General features: G+C 50.8%; 3 protein-coding genes across 6 annotated transcripts; 2 read left to right on the top strand and 1 right to left on the bottom strand.

Annotated features, from left to right (window-relative positions):
- Positions 1–366: 366 nt before the first annotated feature.
- Positions 367–5,496, bottom strand: CCDC32 (coiled-coil domain containing 32). 2 transcript variants are annotated; one of them, XM_069016657.1, is made up of 4 exons: positions 5,433–5,496; positions 4,996–5,233; positions 4,134–4,290; positions 367–2,529 (listed from the first exon to the last, which is right to left on the bottom strand). In XM_069016657.1, exons 2-4 carry the CDS (start codon positions 5,222–5,224, stop codon positions 2,391–2,393), a joined length of 525 nt encoding a protein of 174 aa, XP_068872758.1. In that variant the 5' UTR covers positions 5,225–5,233; positions 5,433–5,496; the 3' UTR covers positions 367–2,390. The 2 variants fall into 2 exon arrangements, with proteins under 2 accessions (XP_068872758.1, XP_068872760.1); XM_069016659.1 differs by lacking the exon at positions 5,433–5,496 and adding an exon at positions 5,351–5,427.
- A 153-nt stretch (positions 5,497–5,649) lies between these two features.
- Positions 5,650–9,379, top strand: LOC138111237 (protein-L-isoaspartate(D-aspartate) O-methyltransferase-like). 3 transcript variants are annotated; one of them, XM_069016654.1, is made up of 9 exons: positions 5,650–5,673; positions 5,794–5,928; positions 6,706–6,810; positions 7,149–7,180; positions 7,623–7,727; positions 7,963–8,083; positions 8,207–8,292; positions 8,441–8,610; positions 8,882–9,379. In XM_069016654.1, exons 2-9 carry the CDS (start codon positions 5,814–5,816, stop codon positions 8,892–8,894), a joined length of 747 nt encoding a protein of 248 aa, XP_068872755.1. In that variant the 5' UTR covers positions 5,650–5,673; positions 5,794–5,813; the 3' UTR covers positions 8,895–9,379. The 3 variants fall into 3 exon arrangements, with proteins under 3 accessions (XP_068872755.1, XP_068872757.1, XP_068872756.1); XM_069016656.1 differs by having other exon boundaries at positions 5,662–5,682; XM_069016655.1 differs by lacking the exon at positions 5,650–5,673 and adding an exon at positions 5,696–5,718.
- Positions 9,380–9,691: 312 nt separating this feature from the next.
- RPUSD2 (RNA pseudouridine synthase domain containing 2) lies at positions 9,692–13,335 on the top strand. Its single transcript, XM_069016653.1, has 3 exons — positions 9,692–10,286; positions 10,768–11,064; positions 12,027–13,335. The coding sequence occupies exons 1-3, from the start codon at positions 9,894–9,896 to the stop codon at positions 12,837–12,839; spliced, it is 1,503 nt and encodes a 500-aa protein (XP_068872754.1). The 5' UTR covers positions 9,692–9,893; the 3' UTR covers positions 12,840–13,335.
- Positions 13,336–13,739: the final 404 nt, after the last annotated feature.

Raw genomic sequence — 13,739 nt, forward strand, 5'->3', positions numbered from 1 at the left:
AACCCTGGAAGGGTTTAAAAGCCGTGTGGCTGTGGCATTTGGGGACACAGGATAGTGGTGGGCTCAGCTGTGCTGGGCTTGGATTCAATGATCCCAGAGGGTTTTTCCAACCTCAACAATTCTCCCTCTGTGGGAGTTATTTCCACACATAGGAAGACTGGTGTTGCTGCAGAAGCAAACCCTCCTCCCCCCCGTGAGGTTGCTGGTTTTACCAGCAAGAGTTTGTTTGGTGGAGAAGAGCTCAGCAGCCTGTTTTTCCCAAAATAAACCCCAATACTCCGAGGTAAAGTCCTTCCTACTCAAACCATGTGTGGCATCACCAAGTGCAACAACACAGCTCAGACACATCACTCTCCTGTTCACAGATTCAGTGATTTTGTAAAGAAGTTTTAAAGGGTTTTTTTATGGTGATTTAAGTACAGACCCACTCCAAGTCGGCACTCTAAGTTATGATTTAATTGTATATAATTATATTCATATAACTACATTTATTATATATAGGGGGAATAAGCTAACTCTATGTAATGGATTAATTTAAGGAAATTATTGCTCAATCTTTGCAATGATCAGTTGGATTTCCTTTTCCCTACATGTTTCCAGAAAGCAGGTCAGAGAATCTTGGAATGGTTATTATTGTTACAAGTGAAATGGTAAGAGCTGTCCCCTCAGGTGCCTTCTCCAAAGGAAATGCTTGGTGATTTGGATGTGGAATTATTTCAGTACAGTTCTTTTGGGTACATTTCTTCCTCAGATATGTTTAAGAACAGATAAAATAATATAAAGCATCCTCACAGTGCTTGCTACCCATAAGAACAATTTTATTGACAAATAAAATAGGGAAATAGGCTGGGGACAGAGAAATTGCTGCTTTCTCTCTCTGTACACACCATTTCTGGGAACAGCTCAGAGTTCTGCCTCTTTGTCACAGCTTTGTTACATCTGGTGAGAGAGATTTTCACAAGGACATAGACTTAATATAATACAGGACAGGTAAAGGATAAATTAAAAGGGACATTTAATGACCAAACCAGCAAGACACGAGGCTTGCAAGTTGTGCATCACTGGCACTCAGATGATTCACCCCATTTCTCAAGCTTTCAAAAACAAGGGATTGTTTTAATGGAGAATTCTGACCGTGACTGTTTTGGGAGGTTAGCCTGGGGTGGGAGTTCCACCAGGAAAGCTGAGGTGGGAACAACCTCTGAGTTGTGAGGCAGCGACCAAGAGAGCAGCGCCTCTGTTTGTGTACAGAGACAGGAAACTGGGAGGCTCCAGCAAGAATTTACTCCTAAAAAAATATTTTCAAACAGACACAAATGAACACGGTATGAATCCGGTGTGGACTAAGTCCAAGAACCACAATTTCTCCTAAGGAGCTCTGACCGACTGTGCTGCTTCCCTCTACCGACCTCCAGTGTTGGTGCCGAGGCAGAACACACGGATCAACGAAAAATCAGCACGAAACCACAGATTCTTGGATTAGTAAAGGGAAATAACCCTTTGCAGAGTTAATCAGGGTGAAAAAAACAATTAAATACTAAATATATTTCAAGTCAGAGAATTCTATGCAATTCTGTGATGAAAACAAGTTGTTTATACCCTCCCTGGCTACCACGCTTGGTTTCCCAATACAGAACCTCATCTGATCTTCTGGAGAGGCTGAAGGGATAAAGAACAGGTACAAAATCACCAACAAGAGCAAAAATATTCCCCCTCCAGTCTGTAATAGAGATTTTGGGCAATAAAGTGGGATATTAGGGGGTGCATTACAGAGAGGAATGTGAAATAGCTACAACATCAATGACACCATCAATTTAGTGACTGCAGTGAGAGCTTCCTTCAGGGTCACAAATTCACAGAGGTGAGAAGTATCCATCTTCTTTCTGGCACAGCTTGGGGCCAAGCCAGATTGAAACAGTGAAGATCTGCAGAAAACACCAAAGTGGACCTGGCAGGAGAGGAAAAAATGCCCAACTGAGTAATGAAAATGTAAAAGACAGGAAGACAGTGATTCAGTGGTTTCTCTGCTCTATTCTAGACCGTGATGTTTTCTGGTGCTTCTCAACAACTGCTTTTTTTGTTGTTGTTTAATGTGACTCCTGATGGATTCCAAGCAATCCACATCCAGGCTGGAATGATGAGGTGGCTGCAGGCTGGAGAAGATCAACGTGAAGTTTCAGTTCAGCCATGTCACAGGCATTCCCTCTCGTCCCTACCAGTGCCAGTTGCTGTCTGTGGAGCGCCAGAGCTGGAATTTGGTGTGTTGGGGGCTCTTTCTTTTAAAAATTACTTTTTTAATTACTGATAATTTGCTCTGTGCTCCCCTCCCTGCTATTCCTGTGGCTGGGTACATCTTCCTGGGGGCTGAGACGAGGCACAGCTGGGGCCTCTCACTGCTCCGCAGCCGGAGGCTCCTCCTCAGCCTCTGGCTTCTCTGGCTGCAATTCCGGCGGGATGAGGCACTGCACCTCCTCGGAGCTAATGGCCACTTTGTCAGGCTGCAGCCAGCGTTTCAGGTGCTCCAGCGTGCTGGGGACAGAAAGGGACACCATGAGACCACAGAGTGACAGAGCTGCACAGGGACACACAGGAGAAGCAAGAGGAAAAGCCTCCAACAGGCATTTCCTGCCCCTCCGCAGGTATTCCCGTTCCCACAGGTGAGGTCTGGCGTGGGATGGATGCTTGGACCAGAGGGACAAGCAGAATCTGTCATTCTACAAAGCCATTCCCTGCAGGTGGGCCTTTTAAACTGTGGTTAAAACACATTTTATGCTCTGATTTCTCTCAGTGAAAAGGACCTTCACAGGACCCCTTTCAGCCTTTACACACCTGAGGTTCTCCTCTGTCTCTGTAGCCAAAGACTGCAACTCAATCAGACAGAGGGCAAGGTTAGATGGGATATTGGGAAGAAATCCTTCCCATGGAGGGTGCTGAGGCCCTGGCACAGGTTGCCCAGAGAAGCTGTGGCTGTCCCATCCCTGGAAATGTTCAAGGCCAGGCTGAATGGGGCTTGGAGCAATAGTGGAAGGTGTCCCTACCCAGGGCAGGGGGGTGGGACTGGATGGGCCTTAAGGTCCCTTCCAACCCAAACCAGTCTATGATTGCATGAATTTCCAGCTTTCTGGGCTGGAAGTAAAAAACCGCTTGTTCAAACAAACCCCAGCTGCCCCTCTGTGATGAAGATCAGGAAATACTGGGGGGGAGGGAAGGAATAAAACCAAAGCAGGAAGAACATCTCAAAATGTGTGAGCATTAGTAGCACTGGAAGGTTAAAGAACCTACATAACCCTGACAGTCTAACATCTTAATTCAGTCCACTTAGAAGTTAATGCTTGTTTAATTACACTGGTGGGTGAGACTCAAAACTTCACCACCATTCAGGAGTGACCTCTAACTTCATAGTCAAGTTCTAGGGACTGAAATTCTTTCATGGATAACATACTCATCCTTTAAAAACAGTAGAAAGAGCACATAAAAGCTTGGTTTTAAATATAAATCGCAGTGAACTGGGGACCAAAGAAAACCATCTGAAACCTCACTATAAAGAGGGATTACTTTTCATAATTCTGGCTTAAGTAGATTTTCTTCAACGGAGAGAAATAATCTTCTTGTCAGCCAGAAGCAATCATGGAAAATGTCAGCTGAGAAATGTGGAATTTGGAGAGCGTTCCGTGTGATCGGGCATGGGAGATTGCTTAGGAAAAGGGCTCCCATCTTACTTCTGACATCATCTGTGTGAGGGCAATGGGGGAGAGAGCAGAAGCACTGTAAGAGAGGCAGGGAAGGGAAATCTCATCCCAGGACTGGCAGCAACCCCAAATCCCAATCTGAGACACACTGAACATTCCCTCCTCTGTTCCATTCCTTTCCTACCCCACGTGTGAGGAGGGAAATCACTGAGTAGGCCCCAGCTGCTCCCATGCAGTCTGAGGGGAGCACTAGAAGCTCAAACCCTACATGCTCTGTGTTCCCTCTAGCACAACCCCAAGAGACATTCCCAAAATGTTGCAGGAATCCCAGGGCAGCCTCTCCAAGCTGCAGGGAGATGGTATTTCTGTGTAATGTCCTGACAAAACCTTTCTCTAGTTTTTAAGAGCTAAGTGCTGACCCCTTCCCACTGACTTGCTCGTTACCTCTCGTCAGCATCGTGGCCCTCAACGTAACATTCAGCCTCAAACTTCTCCTGCAGGAACCTGTCCCAGCATTCCTTCTTGGCCTGGGACAGCGTGCGCAGCATGTCCTTGGAGGTCACCTCCTGAGACAGGCCTTTGATCCTCATCAGTCTTCTCTCTGTGAGGAGAACAGGGGGTTTTGTTATCTTTGTTATGGTTTTTTTCTCGAAGGAGAAAAGAGAAGGATCTGGACTTCTGTATCAAAAAGTAAGTTAAATTAACTTTTCAAGACTAATTTCTATTTTAAAAGTAATTTTCCCCCTGTATTTCAAGTCTGCGTGGCTCTCTTTCTTATATATACACAAGATGATATTTTTCAGGTGATGCTTCTGAAGGAAATAAGGTTTGTGCAACCAGCCAACTCTGCCCATTTGGAGTTTTAATAACTTTCACACTTACTGCTCAGTTTCCATGAAATCACACAGGAGGGCACAGATCTCGCAGGCACTGAGTTCCCACAATTTCCATGCAAATTGGAATATAAATCACTCTCGGTGCACTACTTGGTGCACTGTGAACCAGCAACAAAGGCAAGATGAAAGTTCTGGTAGATATAAAAGCTTAGAAAAACACTTCTGCTACCTGTTCTGTTGCTGTGTGCAGCCTCCCACTTACTGTGGAGGGTAAAAACCAATTTTTTCAGCTTTTACTTGATAAAAAGTTCCTTTCTGTGGCAGGGCTGAAGAAGCTCTGACCGAGCTTCACATTTCCACTGCTGCACTTGAAGAAAATGAGTCAGATTCTGTGTTTAAGTTTTGACCACAGCACTGACACCACATAAACAGAGCTGTCACCAGGCACCTCAGCAGCGGGAGACACTCACCCAGGGATGCCAAGTACACCTCTGAGTCGTTCAGGGGTGCCCAGGGCTTCAGGGTGGGTTGGGAAGAGCCACCCGATCCGCTGCCCTCGGCGTAGGAATCCATGAAGGAGTCTGTGAAGGCATCGCCGGCGTCCTTGTGCTCGGGATGTGGCAGACAGGAGCAGATCTCAGCCCAGAGGTCCTCGCTGGACCTGGTCACCACGGAGTCCACGCTCTCGATCATCCTCATCGTGGGATCCTGGGATGAGGGGAATAAACGGTGAACACCGAGCAGTTCCGCCCGCCCAGGCCTCCGCCACCTCCCTCCCTCTGCCCAAGTCACGCCAGCGGACGTTCCAGGGAATTCTCATCCCACCAGGACGCCCGGCCGCCCTCCAGGGCGCGATGTCCCCGCGGCCGCCCGTGACGCGGAGGGGCCGCCCCGGCCCCGCACCCACCGCCCCGCGCTCCGGGCAGCCCCGGCAGCTCCGCCCGCGCCTCTCCGGCCCCGGGCCCGCCCAATCGCCGCCGTCACCGGCCCCGGGCCCGCCCAATCGCCGCCGTCACCGGCCCCGGGCCTGACCAATCACTGCGCGCCGTTGGCGGAGCGAGCGCGCCCATTGGTCCGCAGGGTAGCGGACGCTGACGCCGCCGCGCCGCCATGTTGGCCCAGGGCGGAAGTTGTCGTGGGCGGCGCAGGCGAGTGCGGTGTGACATCCTTGAGCCTCTGTCACGTTTCCCATGGTTTAGTGAGGGCGGGATGTGTTTCAGCGGGACACGGGGAGCTCTGGCGTGGCTCTGAACCCCTTCTCTCCGTAGGCCGCTGCCGTGTCCGTGGGATGAGCCAGCTGCCACCCGGCGCCGTGCTGGCACTCATGGGGCTGCTCTTCGCCCGGACCATGGCCTGGACATCCAGCGGAAAAACGCACGCGGAGCTGGTCAACAACCTCTACAGTGAGTCCCGGCAGCATCCGCTGGAATGTCAGTGTACGGATATTTAATGTCTGTGTGTGGATATTTAGTCTCACGCCGTGTGACACTGCTCACTCTGAAGGGCTGGGGTTAACATTCCTTAATTTTGGCATTTGCCCCAGCCTGAACTCGTTCTATTTATAGTTGGAAACAAGGTGTTATGCCAGAAGGGGCAGGAAAGCCTTTCCACATCTTCGTTCCCTGCCTCTGGAAGTGTGTGACGCCTTTTAAAGTGCTGCAGCTCGGTGTTCTGAGCCCGGGGATGCAACCGAGTGTCCCGGACGTCCATGCTGTGCCTCCAGCACTGCCCGGGGGCTGGAATGGTCCCCGGTGCTCCCGCTCCGCTCAGGACAGCGGGCTGGAACACACGTAAAAATAGCCGTAAAATTCCCGCAGAAAGGTGTGAAGGGATGTTGGATGTCTCTGCAGTCATGGCCCGTGAGTTCACTGCTGAAACCTGAACCGGAGTCTCCGCTTCCCGGCGTGAAACGTGACTCCCTTTCACTCCCGCTACGCTCAGCAGTGTCAGAAGTGTGGATGCAGGTGGTCACGCCCTGGAGATGGGCTGGTGGCTGGGCCCCTAGCGGGAGCGGGAAAGGATATCCTTCCATCAGTGTCGTGTTTGCTGTGTCTCTCAGATCCTTCATTAATTCCCCCAGATCCACGAACTCCCTGAAGTGTGCATCCCCTTTCAAATCTCTTCTTGCTGGAGTGCTGGGGATTTCAGTCCTGCCTGTCTCTCTTTTCCTTCTTTCCCAGAAAAAGGGATCATTAAATCTCAGCGAGTCTTCGATGTGCTGTTGGCTACGGACAGAGGTCACTACATCAAGTATTTCCCATACATGGATTCTCCTCAATCCATTGGTGAGTCACTTTTGGCAAAGCATCTGCTGTCAGCAGGGCACAAGGTGCCTTGGAAGGTGCTCCATGGTCTACTTGTGGAATTCCTATCCCTGGAAGTGTCCAAGCCCAGGCTGGATGGGCCTTGAAGCCACCTGGTTTAAGGGAAGGTGTCCCCACCCATGGCAGGGGCTGGGACTGCATGAGCTTTAAGGTCCCTTCCAACCCAAATCATCCTGGGATTCTGTGAGAGGAGACAAGTGTTTTCCTATTTTTAGGGGAAGGTGGGGGAGAATTAGGAGCTGTTCCCACTGGGAATTTTATTCCTTATCAAATAACTTGTGTCACCCATTTCCTTTTAGGCTACAAGGCTACGATCAGCGCCCCGCACATGGTAAGGTGAAAACTCCTCACTTTCAACAGAAATGGAGGGAATTGTTTACTTCTCTTTTGATATTTAATTTTTCTTCAAGTAGAAAAGTGAAACATCCCACGGACATGATTATCCTGCTTGTTTCTGTAGGGATTTTTCTTTTAAGAGGAGTTTCCCCTATAATCTTTCAGTTGCTTTAAAAGTGTGCTTAGATGGGAATTCCGTGTTGTCCCTTTTTTATTGCATGAGACCTTTTTTCCTTCTGTTTCACACTTAATTCCTGAGCCTCTGCCTAAATGATGTTCTGCAAAAGATCTTCCAGGTGTGACACTTAAGTTTTGCTCTGGAAGTGTCAGGCACAAGGCCAGGTGTGCTGTGATTAAATCAGAGAACAAGGAAAAGTGTTGGGAGAGGAGACTAACCCAGGATGTTTCTCACCTCCTTGTCCTGGGTGTCCCTGCAGCATGCCCACGCCCTGGAGCTGCTCAAGGATCAGCTGGTGGAGGGTGCCAAGGCGCTGGATGTGGGATCTGGGAGCGGATACCTCACCGCATGCTTCGCCAGGATGGTGAGCTCATGGCACTCTATTCCCAGCCCAGAAAGCACATCCCTTCATTAGCTGATATAACTGTGACTACTCAGCCTTAAAACCAAGGAAGGGGCACGGTGCTTGCACCTTCTCTTCAGAACCTCTGCTCTGGAGTTTCTTCCTGGAAATACCCCAATTCCCACTAAAACCTGCCCTCTCAAACATGTCTCTTCCATACAGGAGGCATCAGGTGTTTTACTGATGTTCTTTCCAGATTGGCCCGACGGGAAAAGCTGTGGGTGTGGAGCACATCAAGGAGCTGGTGCACGAATCCATCCGGAACGTCCAAGAGGATGATCCGACGCTGCTCAGCTCCGGCCGTGTGAAGCTTGTGGGTGAGCTCCCTGCAGTGCCGGGGTTTCTCCCTTGGCTCTGCTCCTCGAAGTCCTTCCAGTTTGTGTTGATGCTCCGAGTTGTTATGACAACCAAGGTCTTTCCTGCATGTTTTCCCTCTGCAGTTGGAGACGGCAGGCAGGGATACCCCGAGGAGGCTCCTTACGATGCCATCCATGTGGGAGCAGCTGCAGCCACCGTCCCCAAGGAGGTAAGAGTGGCCGTGCTGGGTGTCCCTAGAGAAAATGCGGGAACCACCGGAAGCCTATTTCCTGTCATGACCTTCACAGTGTGGCTTATTCCCATTGTCTGTGTGGGGTTTCTTTGCCTCTGCTGACCGGGATTTCTCCATGCTGCAGCTGCTGAAGGAGCTGAAGCCGGGCGGGCGGCTGATCGTGCCCGTGGGGCCCGAGGGAGCAAACCAGGTGCTGATGCAGTACGACAAGACCAGCGATGGGCACATCATCGAGACCCAGCTCATGGGCGTCATCTACGTCCCTCTCACAGACAAGGAAAAGCAGTGGCCTCGGTAAAATCTGCTCTTCCCTGAGGAACACTCCTTCCTCTCCCTCTGAGCTTGCCCTCCTTGGCTTTGCTGACCGAGTCCTGGATCCCTGGCAGATGCTGTTTGTGGAAAAAAGAGGAGAGAACAGCTTGGCAAAGCAGGGGGTGTTTTCTGTTGGATAGGGCCTGCAGACTTCTATTTTCTCTTCTTCTGGAGCCTGTGTGTGTTTTTAAATTCCACATGATGCTGGCACAGAACTGGGGGAGTAGTAACTGTTGGTTTTCCTTTGCCTCAGGGATGACCTCTGACACATGGATGGATATCTCTAAAGGCACCTCTGAAAGCTCATGAGTGAGACTTAGGCCTGTAGATGGTCAGTATGGTTTTGCTTTTTAATGGAAATTTCGTCAATGGATAAAGGGAAGTTCTGCTTCAGAGGAGCTCATTCCGGAGGGATGGAGAACAGGGGCAGGACCAGGGGAGTCTCTTGGAGGCTGTGGCAGCTTCCAGAGAGCAGATCCAGACAACTCCAGCTATCCTCTCTGATAAACTCTAGATAACATCAGTTCACAGATAATTCTGAAAGCAGACAGGAATACTTAAAGCTTCACTAAAACGACTTTAATATCGTCTACTCTGCTTAATGCTTGGCAAAAATAAGTCACAATTAGTGTCTCAGAGCAGCAATGTGCCCTGATTTGTTAATGTTTTTAAATATGGGAGCGTGTTCTCTTCCTGCCTGCACCGACTAATTTAATAATGGGCAGCAACACTGGATTTTGAGGTTATGAAACATGCTTGTTTCTTGGAGTTGTTTTTTTCCTGTTTGGCGTTTTGAAAAATGCGCATTTCTGGACTTTTCCCTCTTTGTGGCTATGAAAAACGCGCATTTCTTGGTTTTTCTGACTGGGGTTACAAAAAAATGCTCATGTTTTGGCTTTTCCCTGACGTGTCCCTCCCGCAGGCGGTGGCTGAGGAGGCTCACGAGGGGCAGGCGGGCTGCGGTGATGCTCGAGGGTCATTTGTGGAGCAGTTCTGAGGGGGGAGCTGCTCGGAGGTAAATAAAATAAAGGCATTCTCGCTCCTCCATCGCCTCCCTCTGCTCCCGCGCCCTCACGACGCGGCGCCAGGGGGAGGCGGGCGCGGGGCAGGGGCGCGGGGGGCGTGGCCTGGCGGGGCCGCGCTCGCTGATTGGCCGCGCCGCCCGGCGTAGCGCCGTGCGTCACGGCGTGCGGCGCGCGGTGTGGCCGGTGTGGGTGCGCGCGGCGCGGGCCGGGGTCCGGCCGCCGCTGCGGCCCCGCGGGGACATGGCCGAGCCGGGACCCGGCCCCAGCCGAGCCCGGGAGGACGAGCCGGGCCCCGCCGGCAAGGAGGAGGCGGCGCCGGCCCCCAAGAAACGGCGGCTGGCGGGCGGCGAGCGTTACGTGCCGCCGCCGCGGAAGCTGAACGCCGGCGTGAGCTTCGGCGCCGAGCACTTCGCCGAGACCTCGTACTACTTCGAGGGCGGCCTGCGCAAGGTGCGCCCCTACTACTTCGACTTCCGCACCTACTGCAAGGGGCGCTGGGTGGGCCGCAGCCTCCTGCACGTCTTCGGCACCGAATTCCGAGCGCAGCCCCTCGCCTATTACCGCGCCGCCGCCCGCGCCGGCCGCCTGCGCCTCAACGAGGAGCCCGTGCGCGACCTGGACATCGTGCTCAAGGTGGGCGGACCCCGGGGTGGGCGCTCCGGTGGGGATCGTGGTGTGGTGGAGAAGCCCGGAGTGCCCCGAGCCATCAGCACCACCCCGTGAGCTCCGTGGTCACATAACACAGGGCCAGGAGCTGGACCCGATAATCCTGATGGGTTCCTTCCAACTCGACATATTCTGCGAACCCTGTGGAGAGACTGAAGGGGAAATCGGGGTTCCCGGGGAATCCCTGCCCCACTGGATTCGGGAATGTGTGGATCCTACAGCCCCACGCATGCCCCACGGCTTCCTGTTTGGACCCTGGGAATGGGAATATGCTACGGCCAGGTTACCGGATTTGCACGGTGACACACACACAGTTATTATCGTAGATCCAGGGTTCCTGGAGAAAGAGCCTTTAATTCTTCTCCCACAATATCAAGTCCCCGTTGTTTGTGGCCGAGTGGGTGGCTGCACAAGCTAGACTCCGGCTAATTGTCCGTATCCCTTGCAGAACAACGACTTCCTCAGGAACACGGTGCATCGGCACGAGCCGCCGGTCACTGCGCAGCCCATCCGCATTCTGGCAGAGGATGAGGAGGTGGTGGTGGTGGACAAACCCTCGTCCCTGCCTGTCCACCCCTGCGGCAGGTTCCGGCACAACACGGTCATCTTCATCCTGGGCAAGGAGCACGGCCTGCGGGAGCTGCACACCCTGCACCGCCTGGACCGCATGACCTCGGGAGTGCTCATGTTCGCCAAGACCGCGGCCGTGTCCAAGCGCATCGACGAGCAGGTCCGGCAGAGGCAGGTGAGGGCTTGGAGCCGCTGCTGCTGTGCTCTCCTGGAGCAGGTGTGCTCCAAAGTCAGCCAGATTTGGGCTCTAGGTGAGCTCAAGTTCCCCAGACGGCTCATGATTGTGTTGCTGTTCTTATCTGTTGGTGCTTCTTGTCCTTAATAGGCTAAAGGCAGGGTAAAAATTGAGTAAAAATTGAGTAATACTGGATTGGAAGGGAGCTCCTAAGATTTTAATTGAATTCAGTAATATTAGATTGAAAACCCTAAAAATTTAACTGCTTTTGCTGATACCAGATTGGAAGGGGTCTTCTAAAACTTTAGTTCATTGTGGTAGTTTAATTTAATTTGGTTATATTGGACTGAAAGGGATCTCCTACAAATTTAATTGGATTTGGTAACATTAAATTGAAAAGGGTCTCCTAAAACTTTAATTGATTTAGGTAATTTTAGGTTGAAAGTGGTCTCCTAAAAACTTAAATTATTTTGGTGATACTGGGTTGGAGGGGATCTTCTTCCCCAAGGGATTGTCCCACGGCACTGTGCAAACTTACTGGGATCATGCAAACCAGTTGGAGAGCAGATTTATTTTTGAGTTGACATATTGAGTGGATCAATCGTCCAATACTTTTGCAATTTTAAAATTCCCATTTTTCCAGAGTCTCTTGATCCAAACAAAACTTTCTCCAGGATTGGCTTCAGGGCTGTAAACCAAAGGCTGCAGAGAGATGGCTCCTGAATTTAATACAAGGGAAAATAGGCCAAGCCTTTCTGTTCTTGATTTCCCAATTAGGTGGGGAAAATGTGAGGGGAAATTTGGCTTTAAGTAGCTGATTTTGGTTTTTTCCCCTTTTCTGTTGTAATAAAATGCCACCATCGGATGTATTTTATTGAGGGGAGAGGGAGGAGGAGCAAGGCTGGAGCTTGGGTGTGTTTTCCACTGTGTTTCCTGAGCCTTTCTCTTGTGTCTCCTGGCAGCTGGAGAAGGAATATGTCTGCCGGGTGGTGGGGGAGTTCCCAGAGCACGAGGTGGTCTGCGAAGAGCCCATCCTGGTGGTTTCCTACAAGGTCGGTGTTTGTCGTGTGGATCCCAAGGGGAAGCCCTGCCAAACCCTCTTCCAGAGGCTCAGCTACAACGGCAGCACCAGCGTGGTGAAGTGTCTGCCACGCACGGGCCGCACGCACCAGATCCGCGTCCACCTGCAGTTCCTGGGGCACCCCATTGTCAACGATCCCATCTACAACATGGAGGCGTGGGGCCCGGACAGGGGTAAGGGCGGGAAGATCGGGAAGACGGATGAGGAGCTCCTGAAAGCGCTGGTGGAGGAGCATCGTTCCAAACAGAGCCTGGAGGTCTTGGGTATTGGGGAGGAGGACTTGAACTCCGGTGGTGAAAGTAAAGACTGTGGGAATTCAGGTGACTGCACAAAGTCTGCAGAGACTGATCCTATAAATGGGAGTTCTTGCCCTGGTGAGGACGAGAAGAATCCCAAGAGGGTTGTGAAGGATCCCGAGAGGAATGATGTAGCAGCTTATCCGCTGAACTCTGATATCAACCTGGAAATGCTTGATAAAGACAAAGAGCTCGGTTTGTGTGGGAATCAGGATGGACAAACAGGGGAGAAGGGTTGGGAAGAGAAGGACCCTTTGTGTGTGGAGTGCAGGACGAGCAGGCGGGACCCGTCTCCCAAGGAGCTGGTGATGTTCCTGCATGCCCTGCGCTACAAGGGAGCGGACTTTGAGTACTGCTCCAGCATGCCCGAGTGGGCCACGGAGGACTGGGAGGAATGAGCAGGATACCCAGCACCTGTGGATGCTGCTGGCCGGGAGAGCAGCATGCAAAGACCAAAGATTGACTTTTCATTGTGGTTGAGGTGAACAAAGTGTGCCTTGAGCTGGGGTGGGAGGGATCAGTGGGGCTGGAGAACTATCCCGGCTTCCCACAGGTGCTGCGAAAGATGAGCAGGGAAACGTGGCTAAAACAGGAGTTTTATGTTGCCCATCCGTGAACTGACGCTTGAAGGCAACAAGGACCGAACTCTGCTCGGCATGGGCAGCTTTGCCTTCACCTCAAAGGACTCAGGATCAATTATCCACATGGATAATGAAGTGCATGCACTAAAAGTCAAAAATTGATTTTTCTTCCAGCCTGCTGTGTTCCTGTGTCTTACAGTAAGAGCTCCTGGATGTCATGTCATAAAAACCCCTATTTTTACTGTATTTTATTGTCAGATTGATTTCAAAATTCCGAGATTATCCCTGACAACACTGTGAGGTAAAACCAGAACACTGTAATCCGTTTTGTGCCTGCTGTTTGTCAGCAAGATCCATTTGCCTTTGAAATTACCAATATTCATTCAAATAATTACTTAAGTTAGTAGTTCTGGGTGCAGCTACTGGGCAGTTTTGGAGGTGCTAGTCCCCAGATTTTGTCTTGAAGAGATTTTTTAATATCACTTCAAGGTGACAATTATCTTTCAAGAAAAACAAAATCTGTTTTATGAAGCAGAAGACTTTTTAAACAATAATTTTATATCAGTATATTTCCAGAATGGTAAGTATCACCAGAGTTCTTACTTTCACCAGCATTTACACAGTCAATTCTTGGCTTCTGGGAGGGTTTTTATATCAATTTTGGAGATCTCAGGTTGGCCAGCCCACAGGAATTAGTACCTTCCTTCTAAAATCACT

Source organism: Aphelocoma coerulescens, chromosome 5, assembly GCF_041296385.1.
Source record: "Aphelocoma coerulescens isolate FSJ_1873_10779 chromosome 5, UR_Acoe_1.0, whole genome shotgun sequence".
Taxonomy (NCBI): Eukaryota; Metazoa; Chordata; class Aves; order Passeriformes; family Corvidae; genus Aphelocoma; species Aphelocoma coerulescens.